General features: G+C 54.7%; 1 protein-coding gene across 2 annotated transcripts; it reads left to right on the top strand.

The window, feature by feature from the left end:
* Positions 1 to 2,238: 2,238 nt before the first annotated feature.
* Positions 2,239 to 8,356, top strand: Spred3 (sprouty related EVH1 domain containing 3). 2 transcript variants are annotated; one of them, XM_077105904.1, is made up of 5 exons: positions 2,239 to 2,415; positions 4,057 to 4,225; positions 4,326 to 4,405; positions 6,882 to 7,025; positions 7,691 to 8,356. In XM_077105904.1, the coding sequence occupies exons 1-5, from the start codon at positions 2,239 to 2,241 to the stop codon at positions 8,354 to 8,356; spliced, it is 1,236 nt and encodes a 411-aa protein (XP_076962019.1). The 2 variants fall into 2 exon arrangements, with proteins under 2 accessions (XP_076962019.1, XP_076962020.1); XM_077105905.1 differs by lacking the exon at positions 6,882 to 7,025.
* Positions 8,357 to 12,219: the final 3,863 nt, after the last annotated feature.

Below are 12,219 nucleotides of genomic sequence, written 5' to 3'. Positions count from 1 at the left end.
GCTCCACCCCTTTAGAATGCCCCGCCCATCGTTATCTCCCTCACCCCCGTCCCACCCATTACGACCACTGCTACGTAGCTCCTCCCTTTGGGACCTCTCCTTTGCCCCGTCCCCAAGGCAATGTATCTCTAAGCCCCGCCTTTTTAGGATCTGGCAGTACCTCTTTCCTGGACCCTCTCCTTCCCTCCGCCAGCCCAGGAGGTCCATCCTCGGTGGACCCACCCCTTCCATGACGCACCCTCTAGTCGGTTCCTTTAGCATCCAAACCTTCTTCTTACTCAGTCTCTCCAACCCCGCCCCCTTGCGAATTCTCCCTTTGCCCCACCTCTTTTCGAACACTGCCAGGCACCCAGCCCCTCCCATTTAGAGCCCAAACTGTAGACCACCGCCTCTTTAGAACCCTGAGACCAAGCCTTGTCCCGGTCCCCTCCGTATATCCTCGGGGACCAAAGGAGCGTATGAGGCGTGTGAGTGGAAAAGTGAAGGATCCGCTCTGCATCCTGAGAAAATGGGGGCTGGGGGGCTGTTTGTAGCGGCCTGTGCCGGGCTCTAGGACCCAGCGGGCGAGTATGCCCGCCTCTCTCTTACCCCTCCCCCAAACCGCCCCCTCCCCCCCACCCGTCCTCCAGGTTCCCCCTCCCTCCCCCCTCACCCGGCTCCCGGTGCCCGTCTCCAGCGCCGCCGGAGCCAGCGAGGGAGCCGGAGCGGACAGGAGGAGGAGGAGGCCGCGTCGCCGCCGCTCGGAGCCCGGCCGGAGCCTCCCAGGCAGGTGCAGAGGGCCGCGAGGGGGCGGGGGCTGACAGACCGCCTGCCCCAGTGAGGGGGCGGCCAGGACCGCGCAGCGCCTTCTGCCCACCCCGGCGCCCCGCGGACCCCGGCTGGGAGGACAAGGGGATGGGGGCCCCCAAACTGCGCGGCAGCCATTTAGGGTACCGGTCTCCATTTGGGGTCCTGGACTTCCTCCAAGGACTCCTCATTCACAAAATTCCGTCCTGGACCCTCACCATTGAGGAACTCTGAGGACCACTCCCCGGGGAAACACAGATGTGCGAGGAGCGTAGGGCACCCCGAGATACTGGTGCCCCAGCCCAGCTAGGCCCTGCGGGGGGACCCCCTGTCCTCTTTCCCTGCTTCACCTGTTGTCGGGGGAGGCGGGCGGACAAAGGAAGCAGAGTCACGTGACTGCTCATTCACAAAATCCCATCCCATTGAGAAAAGGGGGCTGGGGGCGCTGCGACCGCCCCTTCCCCTCCCAAAGGCCCCGGGAAACCCGGCAGCCAGCAGGTGGGGGAGGGGGCTAGAACTCGTTGCCTGGGATCCTAAGGTTGGGACGCCTGGGTCCCTGCGCTGGATGGCAGTGAGGGGCTGGACGTTAATCCAAATTACTGGGGGGAGGGCTCTGTCCCCTGAGCTGGGGGGTGGGCAGGATGAAATATTTTTGAAGGATGCTGGGGAGGGGTATTGATCTCCCCACCCACCTCCCATCTCTTCCCCTTGGCTTCTCTCGGCTGGGACCTGAGGGAGCAGCCTTGATTTTTGTGAATGAAATGCTCCCAGGATATCTTCAGTTGCCGGTTTCTGGCTTCCTCCTCTGCCTCCATCTCTTTCTCTCGGCCTCTTTCTGGCCATTTCTGGTTCTCTCCCTGCTCCCTGTCCATCTCCCCGTTGCTGGGTGACTCAGTGAGCTTTGCATCCGGTCTCATTCATAAATCCGGGAAGGGGTGGGGGGAAGAGAGCCAGGGTTTCTCACCCAGCCAGTGGCCTGGGTGTCAGGGTGCAGAGGCAGGTTGAGAGAACTGGAGCTGAGTTGATGGGCCCTGAGAAATACATATGCGCAGGAACCCAACTGTGAGGGGGGACGATGGGTGGGGCTGTGGGTTTCTGCTGAGAGGGAAGGAGATGGGGTTGAGGGGATGAGCAGGAGGGGGAGGGGAAATGAAAAACTAAGGCTCTGGGGCTGGTGATGGGAAAGATGGGGGAAAGGTGGGTATGGAGAGAAAAGATAGGTATCTGGGAGAAGGTAGACATGGGAGAGAAGAGATGTCACAAGGAAGAAAGAAGCCATGCTAGAATAAAGTGGACAGGAGGGGAGACAGCCGGTACTGGTGGCTGAGGGTACAGGGCATCCGGATGTGAGCCATGAAGCCAGGGAGACCAGGGCTGGGAGAACACTGAGGGGGAAAACAGGATTTGACTTCACTGACAGTTGTCCCTGTCCTCCCAACCTCCTCCAGGTACATGGTGCGGGTCCGAGCTGTGGTGATGGCCCGAGATGACTCCAGTGGGGGCTGGCTGCCTGTGGGGGGCGGGGGCCTCAGCCAGGTGAGCGTATGTCGGGTCCGAGGGGCCAGGCCCGAGGGGGGGGCCCGCCAGGGGCACTACGTCATCCACGGGGAGCGCCTCCGGGACCAGAAAGTGAGCCACCCTGGGGCGTGGGGTAGGGTGGGGCTGGGGAGGCAGGGGAATGGCCTGGCGTGCAGAGAAGGCAGGCTGTCCTCCAGCCTGGGAATCAAACTGGGACCTCGGGTGGAGTTTGGAAATGACCCTGACCTACAGATGAGAGCTGGGAATTGGGGGAGTATTGGGGTATCAGGCAGGTCCTTCGATTACGTGGCCTGTTAGTGTGTTGCAGCAACCTCCTGACTAGTCTTCCTGCCTGGTTCCTGCTCCTGCTTCATCCCCTGTCTGTTCCACAGGGGCACTGCTGACACTCACCTCAGATCATGTCCCTCCTCCACTCAGAACCCTTCCCCAGCTCCATCTTTCTCACAGACCCTTGCCAGAGGGCCTAATCCAACTGACCCCTGTGTACCCCAAGTATATGGAGGCATTCAGTGGGTGTTTGCTTGGAATTGCCAAATATAGTTGACAATTCTGCGTGTGAGTTCAACAGGAATCACTGGGCTGTCTGGCCTGATGTGGAGGGACAGTGTGGAAATTTCAGCTGGAGATGTAGTAGGAAGATTTGGATTGTTTGAAAAGGTTTTGAGGGAAGGCTACCATTTCAGAGCAGAGGTTTCTAGAAGCAATGTAGGGGGATTTGAAATGCTATGGAGGAATGTCGTCATGTTAGACAAGAACATGAGGGCACATCAAGGGTGCTGGCCAACACTGAGGGGGAATTTGGAAGTTTAATAAAAATTTGGGGTAAGAGTTTAGAAGATTATTGAAACATCAGAAGAGGATGGAGATATATATATATATATATAATTTTTTTTTTCTTGGTTCTGGAGATTGAGCCCAAGGGTGCATTACTGCGGAGTTACATTCCCAGCCCTTTTTTTTTTTTTTTAATTTTTTTATTTTGAGACAGGGTCTCACTAAATTGCTGAGGCTGGCTTTGAACATGCAATCCTCCTGCCTTAGCCTCCTGAGCTGCGATTACAGGCATGCACCACCATGTTCACTAAAGGTTGAGGGTACTTATTGAGCACCGTCTGTGTATCAGGCAGTGTTTTAGGCACTGGAGATATATCAGTGAACAAAAAAGTTCCTTTTTTCTTGGAGTGCTTTGAGTCTGAAGGGGGCATGTTGGGTCATCGGAAAGGTATTAACAATGCTTTAGACAGTCAATAAAATTTGGAATTCTGCTGGGCACAATGGCGCATGCCTGTCATCCCAGCAGCTCTGGAGGCTGAAGCAGGAGGATCACAAGTTCAAAGCCAGCCTCAGCAAAAGCAAGGTGCTAAGCAACTCAGTGAGATCCTTTCTCTAAACAAAATACAAAATAGGACTGGGGATGTGGTTCAGTGGTTGAGTGCCCCTGAGTTCAATCTCCGGTACCAAAAAAAGAAAGAAAGAAAGAAAAAAATTCCTACCAGGGTATCACAGGGGAATATTAGGAAAATGTAATGATCAAATGATTGGAGGAAATATTGAAGTATCAGAGGTGCATTCCATAAAATTGGAGGATTGTATCAGGGTTCAGGGGTATAAGCAGGGTTGGGGAATGAGGTTGGTAGGATGCTGGGGTATGCAGAGGGGCAGGGGTGAGTGAGGGGAAGTCGCAGCTGTGGCTAAGTCTTGTGTCTCACCCATCCCCCTCCTGCCCCTCAGACCACCTTGGAGTGCACCCTGCGGCCAGGCTTGGTTTACAACAAAGTAAACCCCATCTTCCACCACTGGAGCCTGGGAGACTGCAAGTTCGGACTGACATTTCAGAGTCCTGCAGAGGCTGACGAGTTCCAGAAGAGCCTGCTGGCCGCGCTGGCCGCTCTGGGCCGAGGTGAATGTGCAGGCTGCGGGCAGAAGGCACTGGGGCTGGGGGCAGTCCCAGGAGAAGCTGGCGCCTGGGGACTCACTCTCTGCCTCTTTCCCTGCCCCAGGCTCGCTCACTCCCTCCTCTTCCTCCTCCTCCTCCTCCTCCCCTTCCCAGGACACTGCCGAGACTCCCTGCCCTCTGACGGTGAGTCTGGGTGCCTCTGCTGGGAGGGCTGGGCTTGGTTCCTCATCTAGAAACTCCCTTAGCACCTCCTGTGTAGCAGGCGCCGGGCCACATGCTGGGGACACAAAATAGGCCCAAACTATTAGTGTCAGTTCAATTCCAGTTACTCTAGTTTTTTTTGTTGTTGTTGTTCACGATGATTTACACCTTATTCCAGGGTACTTATTGAGCATCTTCTGTGTACCAGGCAGTGTTTTAGGCACTAGAGATACATCAGTGAACAAAAAAGTTCCTTTTTTCTTGGAGCTTCTATTCTCGTGCCGGAAAGGCCAGAAAAGGATATATTTTATAGGTGATTAAATATTAAAAGGAAATGGGGCTGGATGTGGTGGTGGACACCATAATCCTAGCTGCTTGGGATGCTGAGGCAGGGAGATTGAAAGTTGGAGGCCAGCCCTGGCAACTTAGTAAGACCCTGTCTCAAAAAGAAAAAAAAAAAAAAAAAGGTAAATGGGTGAACAAATGAAAGACAATTCCATATGCCAGTTACTCGGACTACAAACCTTGGGGAAGGATCATCCTTTTTATGCTTCTCGTCTAATGTGTCAGCAAATTATTGGTTCTACTTTCAGAATGGTCAGAATCTGCCTCCCCCTGCCCATGTACTGTCCAACCCCATCTTCCAACTGCACTGTCCCAACAGGGTCTCAGGGTCTCATTATCTCCTCTCCTCTTCCCTTCCCCTCCCCCTCATCTCTTTCCCACACAAAGCCCAGGGAACCCCGTTGGCAGTTGAGTCAGATCTTACCCCTCCCCCACTCAGAACCCTCCCAGGGCTTTGTCTCACTCTAGGTAAAGGACAAAGTCCTCATAGTGGCACATAAGATCCCCCCCTTCTGGCCCTGAGTCGCTGTCCCCCTTACTTTCCCTGCCCCAGCCTCACTGGCCTCTTTACTCTCACTCCAACAGGGCAGGCACATGCCTGTCTCAGGGCCTTTGCACTGACCCTGCTGTCTGGAACACTTTTTCCCCAGATTCCTACCTGGCTCGTTTTCTTCTTTCAGGGCTTTACACAAATATCACCTTGTAATGGCTTCTCTGAGTAACCTTTTAAAATCACAATCTCCTACTGCCCCTTATCAGGCTCTAATTTTTTTCCATCTAAGACATTTTCCTTCTTTGTTTTCTGAAAAAGCATCTTTCTTATCTATTTGTTTACCATCCACTTCCCGTGTCAGCTCTGGGAGGTAAGGATCTTTTGTAGGTTTCATGCTGCAATTTTAATGCCGAAGACAGTGTCAGGTACCAGTTGAACAAGTGTGTTGAATCAATAGGTTGAATAAATGAATGCACAGACTCTCAGGTACCTTTTGGTGCTTGCTGGGAACAGTGGGAGTTGCTGAGAGCACTTGGGGAAACAAAACTTGTTCCTGGAGCAGAAAGGGGAGAATCTCAGGAAATGGGAGATGGAGGTGGGTCCACAGCAGTCACCCACATTTCCTGTCTATGGTGCCCTTACTTGAAAGATGCTGCTGTCCTTGCTTCAGCTCAATCTGCACAGGGGCTTTTGTGCTTAGCATGCCATGAATGTGTATTGAATGCAGAGAACAGAGGAGGTGGAATTATGTTCACCTTACAGAAAGCTTACAGAGGGTCTGAGAAGTGACGGACTTCAGTTGGTAAAGGACAACCTGATTTGGACAGGAAGGAAGGCATTCCAGGTGGTGGTGATTCCCCCATAAAGGTGTAGTGGCGAGAATGAGGCAGGAAGATGGCTGATTGGCCAAGGGAGAAGGGTAAAGGGAAGCTAGATGGTTCCGTGTTCAGTGGGTCACAGAGCTGAGCAGTTAAGAAGAGCAGCAGTCAAAGTTAGTAATGCCAGGTATTAGGAAGCTGAGGCAGGAGCATCACAAATTCATGGCCAGCCTGGGCAACTTGGGGATACCCTGTCTCAATATCAAATAAAAATAAAATAAAAGGGGACTGGGGCCAGACACAGTAGCGAACATCTGCCATCCCAGCGGTTCTGGAGGCTGTCCAAGAGAACTGTGGGTTCAGAGCCAGCCTCAGCCACTTAGCGAGGCCCTAACAAACTCAGTGAGAACCCTGCCTTTAAATAAAATACAAAAAGGGCTGGGGATGTGGCTCAGTGGTTAAGCACCCCTGGGTTCAATCTCCAGTACAAAAAAAAAAAAAAAAAGGAGTCTAATGATAACCATTTCCAGCTCTTTCTGTTCTTAGGACAAGGGTGGTGTCCTTTATAGTGGGTCCTAACTACATCCTTATGAATAGATATTATTATTACCTCCATTTTACAGAGGTGGAAACTGAGGCTCAGAGGTGAGCTCACTTGCAGGAGCCAGTGGCAGAGCTGGGCTTATACCCAGGCTTGGCTGGCCTCAGAGCCCTTGCTCTCAACGGGAGGGGGTTTATGTAAGTGCTTCAGCTGCTGGGAAGAGGGGCGTGTCTCCGTGCTGAGACTGCCAATCTCCCCCAGTCCCACGTGGACAGCGACTCCTCCTCTAGTCATAGCCGCCAGGAGACACCACCGGCTGCAGCAGCAGCTCCCATCATCACCCTGGAGTCAGCTTCTGCCTTCGTGCCGGCCACGCCCCCCCAGCGCCGCCGTTCCTCGGCTCAGGTGCGACCTCTGCCCCGCAGTGGAAGTTTGGGTGCCGCAGTTCCTAAGGGGCGGGGGTGGAGGGTGGTAAAAGAGGACGCCCAGAGCCAGGCAAGCCTGACCTGAGGTTGGATTGGGTTTTCCCGTATCTGGGGGGCTCTTGGAGATTTGGGGGAGTTCTGAATTCCAGAGGGACTTGGGGGATTATGGGACAGTGTTGGAGTGTATCAGGGTGGTGGTGGTGGTGGTGGTGGTACTCGCGGAAGGGCTCCTTAAACGACTTAATTCACTCGTTAGTTAGCTCGGTACTCAAAGTAAAAGGGACCCAGAGTCTGGATTTCTTAGTCCTGAAGCGGGAGCTGGCTGGGATCTGGGAGCTCTGGGACTCCCGGATTTGGAGAGCGACCAGGACAGGGAGGCTGAAGCCAAGAGGTCCTTCAAGTATGGTCAGGCCTGAACTCCTCTGACCGTGGGAAAGGGGCGGCCGAGGGGCCTTGGGCGAGGGGCAGGCTGGGTCCTGAGGTTTGAATCCGCAGGCCAGGAGTGTCCTAAGGCCCCGGGTCCCTGGGTGACGGGTCCTGCGGCTCGGTGGTTGGCTGTGGAGTTCTGGGTCTTCTGTGGTTGGGAGGTGGTGGTGGTGTGGGTGAGGCATGGCTAACCTGATCTCCTGTTCCTTCGTCCTGCAGAGCTACCCTCCGCTTCTACCATTCACCGGGCTTCCGGAGCTGGCGGAGCCAGTGGCGGGGGCCGTCGGCCAGGGCTGGGGCGGACGCGGCTATGAGGATTACAGGCGCCCCGGGCCTCCCCCGCCCCTGGCCCTGTCCACCTGCGTGGTGCGCTTTGCCAAGACTGGCACGTTGAGGGGTGCGGCCCTGGGTCCCCCGGTGTCACTACCTGCCCCTCTCACCGAGGCTGCGCCCCCAGCACCCCCAGCCCGCCCACCCCCGGGCCCAGGCCCTACCCCTGCACCCGCCAAGGCCTCCCCTGAGGCCGAGGAGGCAGCGCGCTGCGTGCACTGCCGTGCGCTCTTCCGCCGCCGTGCAGACGGGCGTGGTGGCCGCTGTGCAGAGGCCCCGGACCCCGGTCGCCTACTGGTGCGCCGACTCAGCTGCCTGTGGTGTGCCGAGAGCTTGCTCTATCACTGCCTGTCGGATGCCGAGGGCGACTTCTCGGACCCGTGCGCCTGCGAGCCAGGTCACCCGCGCCCTGCTGCGCGCTGGGCCGCCCTGGCGGCGCTCTCCCTGGCAGTGCCCTGTCTCTGCTGCTACGCCCCCTTGCGCGCGTGCCACTGGGTCGCTGCAAGATGCGGCTGCGCCGGCTGTGGGGGTCGCCACGAGGAAGCTGCGCGGTGAGGACTGCCTGGTGGGTCCGGTTGCTGGACCAGACCAAGGACCCCAACTTAAGGGTCCAGGACTCCAGACTTGGTTCGAATCTAAAACCCAAACCTAGGCACATTTGGAACTTGAAGCTTGAGTTTGGACTGAGAAATCCCAGACCTGGAACCTGGACCCTAGAGCGATGACTGAGCAGCCCCAGGCCTAGTTTCATTGGGATATCTGTCAAGAGCACCCAGGCCTGAGTTCTGGATTCTCCATCCTTCTTCCCTACTGAGGACACTCGCTATTCCCCGGACTGCATTTCAGAGGGCCTGGGAAGCACACAGATCTTTGAGAGATGTAGGGACCTTGAGCCCTGACTCCCTATGCATTTGACCAACTCAGACCCCCTTCACACTGGCACCATAACCCTCAGATTATAGCCCCATAATTAGGAGTTGCCAATACCTGTTCCTGCCTGTATCCAGTTACTCCCAGATCTTGAGACCACAGGTCCCCAAATCACCCCCAAATAGTCCCTGAATGTTCATATGGGACCTGGTACTCCACATCTGAGATGTTCTTATAGTCCCAGGACCCCTGAGACATCAAACCCTGGAATCAGCAGATGCTGGCCTCAAGTCTATTCACTACTGAGTTCCCCACAGACCTGGCCTTCGATTCCGGACACCAAGATCTAACTTGTACACGTGACCCCAGATGTCCTAGGACTGGAGACTTAAGATGCATTGAGTTCTTGGATATGCACAAACATGAGATGTTCTCTGACCAAAATGATTTTAGGAGGCCTGTCCCAGAACTTCACGGGTACCAGACACCAAGATGCTCTGCAGATGAGGAATTGAAGATCTTTGTAGGTTCTCCCACCCCCCAAACCAGTGTTCTTGGGGGCTTTGAATCTCATATATGAACTCTGAGGTGTGTGATATTCCCAGCGTTTCACTGAAGGCCACCAGTACCTCAGGGCCCAAAGACACTGTCTCAAATCTTCAAAAAGCCCTCTTTCAGTCCACCTCGGACCTGAACGTTGAGACCCAAAATGCCCTAGAATCCTTGGCTTCCTTCTATCCACAGATCCCCGGTCACCTAAAGGCCAGGTGGAAGTCCAGCTCCTAGAAGATGGGATGGCAATCCAGACCTCAACCCCTTGGCCTCCAGCTCCTGAGTGACCCCAGGGTGCTTTAAGAGCACTGGATCCCAGACTCCAAGGTGCCATTGATTGTCAGATGCAGGGCTTGAGCCCTGACAACATTGGGATTGTTCCTGATTCAAGACCTTGGTCCTTCCATACCACAGTCACTCAGATCCAAGATGACCCAGGACCCTAGCACCCTCGGACACCAGAGTTCTTGGACTCAAACTTGTCTAACCCGATGAAGTCCCAAGATGCCTCTATGCCTGATTCCCTGGGCTTGGCTCGGAACTGTTGCCCTGTGAATCCTGCCGTGCACAGGCCCCTGAGACCCCAAGCTCCTGGACTTTGGAATTCTGATTTCCAGGACCCTAGCCCAGTACCCTAGCAATCCTCAGAATTGCCCTTATCCTAAAGTTCATCACCTTGAACTCAGATGCCCAGATTCAGGGCTACCCAGGAGCTCCCCATCCCCACCTCCAGGGCCCAGTGTCACCACAGAGGATGGTGCAGATTAGTCCCTAAGCAAAGTGCCCAGCTGCAGTGGTGTGCTGGGGCTACAGTCCCCATGGAAGCCTGCTGGCTGAGATGGGCTCTCAGAAAGGCCTGCCTTTCTCTGTGGTTCTGCTGGGACCCTTGTAATCTCCATCCTCGAAGGCCCTCCTTCAGCCCAGCCCTGGTCTAGGCCCATCCTTCTGAGAGCCTCCTTTTCCATCTTAGAGTTGGGGTGTGTTCTGGAAAACAAAAGCCTGTTTCATGGCCCTGTCCCCTTACAGGGAAGGGGGATGCCACAGTCTCTCTGCCTTGCGTAGAGCAGGGTGTCCAAGTGTACCTTAAGATCTGTTGTCCTGTATGATGGAACTGAGGCCTTAGAACAAGACAGTCCCAATGTTTTGCAGGCTTGGACCTGCATCTGGCCTCAAGCATCTGGAAATGTGCATTTTCTTTATTACCCAGACTTGGATGGCCTTGTGGGGGTTCAAAGGATAGATCCTACTGTCACTTCCTTTAAATTATTAACTATTTATTGTATCCGGAACCTGTGAGATTCAGCTCTCCCAACCAGACCCTGGGATGGGTGAGAGAAAAGGGGGGGTGTCCCTCCCATCCCCACTCTGCCCAGCTCTCATCACTGTCAGACCCACCAGAGCTGAGGGCGGAGGGACTGGGGGCTGGGGCAGCCTGGGTCCCCATCCCCCTCTCTGTGCCTCGGTCTCCCCCCTTCCATGGTGGGCGGGGGGAAGCTCCATTCTTAACCTACCTCGTTTTGGGGAGGGGTGGGACAGGAGACTAGAGTGCTGTATGGTGCTGTGGGATTTTTGGATGAAGCAGTGGGGGCTGGGAGCCCAGCCCCCACCTCCCAGCACCGCCTCTCCCAGGTCTCCCAGTCCTGTTCCCTGCTGATACCCACCTCTGATCCATGATTACCCTTCATCACCCCCAAATCAGGGGTGCATGAAGGGCTGACCCTGGGAGCCAGGAAGACCTTACACCCTGGAGCACCCAGGCCCGATTTCCCAGCTGCTTGGCCCTCAGATTGGATGCTTGGCCCCCAGGCTTGGGGGAGGCACCCCAACATTTATCTTCCTGATTTTGATTCCAAGCCAGTCTGTGACCTCAACATTGTTAGTGTCAGTGCAGGCTGAAGTGGGGGGGAGGATGGGGGCCCAAGACCCAGCCTTGTCATCGGGGGAGGGGGCATGAGATCTGCTCCAAGAAATGTCTGTGACAAAGTCTCAGCCTGAGTTTTTTATTTGCATTGGCGTGCCCCACCCACTCCTGTTCCTGAATTGCCATACCAGTCTCCTGCCTCAGTTGTCCCTTCCCCTCCACATCCTTTAGTCCCAAGAGAAGTCCAGCAGAGTCTCATTCCATCATTCAAGTACATTCATTGAGCACCTATTATATATCATGTTATGCACCTATTATGTATAAAGCAGCAAACAGAACAGGCAATAATCCCTTCCCACTGGAGTTTATGACTTTGTAGTGGGGAGATAGTAATAGACCTAATCTATTAGAATATAAGGAAGAGATGGGTGGGGTGGTGCACACCTGTTAATATCAGTGATTTCAGGAGGCTGGGGGAGGAGAATCATAAATTCCAGGCCAGCCTAGGCAACTTAGCAAGACCCTGTCTCAAAATCAAAAAGGGCTGGGGGTGTAGCTCAGTGGGAGAGCACCCCAGGTTCAATCCCCAGTGCAGAGTGGGGAAGAAGCATGGGGGACAGAAGATTTTGGCTAGAGTGGAAAAGTAAGGCTTTATTCAGGAACTGGCATTCAAATACAGCCCTGGAGGAAGTTAGGTGGTCTGGTTCAGAGGAAAAGGAAAAGCCAGAACAAGGTCTGAGCTAGGAGGTGCCTGGGGGCGGGTAAGTCTGGGGAACATGAAGGGAGATTTTAGCATCTAGAGGGGAGGAGGGGAGGAGAGGGAAGGGACAGGGCAGATCTTGCAGGTCATTGTATGGATTTTGTTTTTTTATCCTGAGTCAGATGGGACCACAGGAAAACTTCAAGCATGGGTGGGATGAGACCTGACTCAGGTTCACAGGCCCCCTCTGGGTAACAGGTACTTGGGGGAGGCAGGGTGCCAGTGGAGGCTGCCATAATGGTCCAGGGAGGGACCATGGTGGGTAGGACCAAGGGGAGGGCGGTGGGGGAGGGAGAAGTGTGAGGACACTGGACCTATTTTGAAAGTTGAGTCCACAGTTTATATACTGAGTTTGATATTTTTTTAAAAAAAGAA

Source organism: Callospermophilus lateralis, chromosome 18 (assembly GCF_048772815.1).
Source record: "Callospermophilus lateralis isolate mCalLat2 chromosome 18, mCalLat2.hap1, whole genome shotgun sequence".
Lineage (NCBI taxonomy): Eukaryota > Metazoa > Chordata > Mammalia > Rodentia > Sciuridae > Callospermophilus > Callospermophilus lateralis.
The sequence above is the reverse complement of the archived record's forward strand: the minus strand, read 5'-3'. Positions and strand labels throughout refer to the sequence as shown.

Bases quoted from the DNA above. Each gene is read 5' to 3' on its own strand.
- Spred3 (XM_077105904.1), top strand. From the start codon at position 2,239: ATGGTGCGGGTCCGAGCTGTGGTGATGGCCCGAGATGACTCCAGTGGG. The intron at 4,226-4,325 runs GTGAATGTGCAG...TCCCTGCCCCAG, and splicing joins GCTGGCCGCTCTGGGCCGAG to GCTCGCTCACTCCCTCCTCT. The intron at 7,026-7,690 runs GTGCGACCTCTG...TTCGTCCTGCAG, and splicing joins GCCGCCGTTCCTCGGCTCAG to AGCTACCCTCCGCTTCTACC.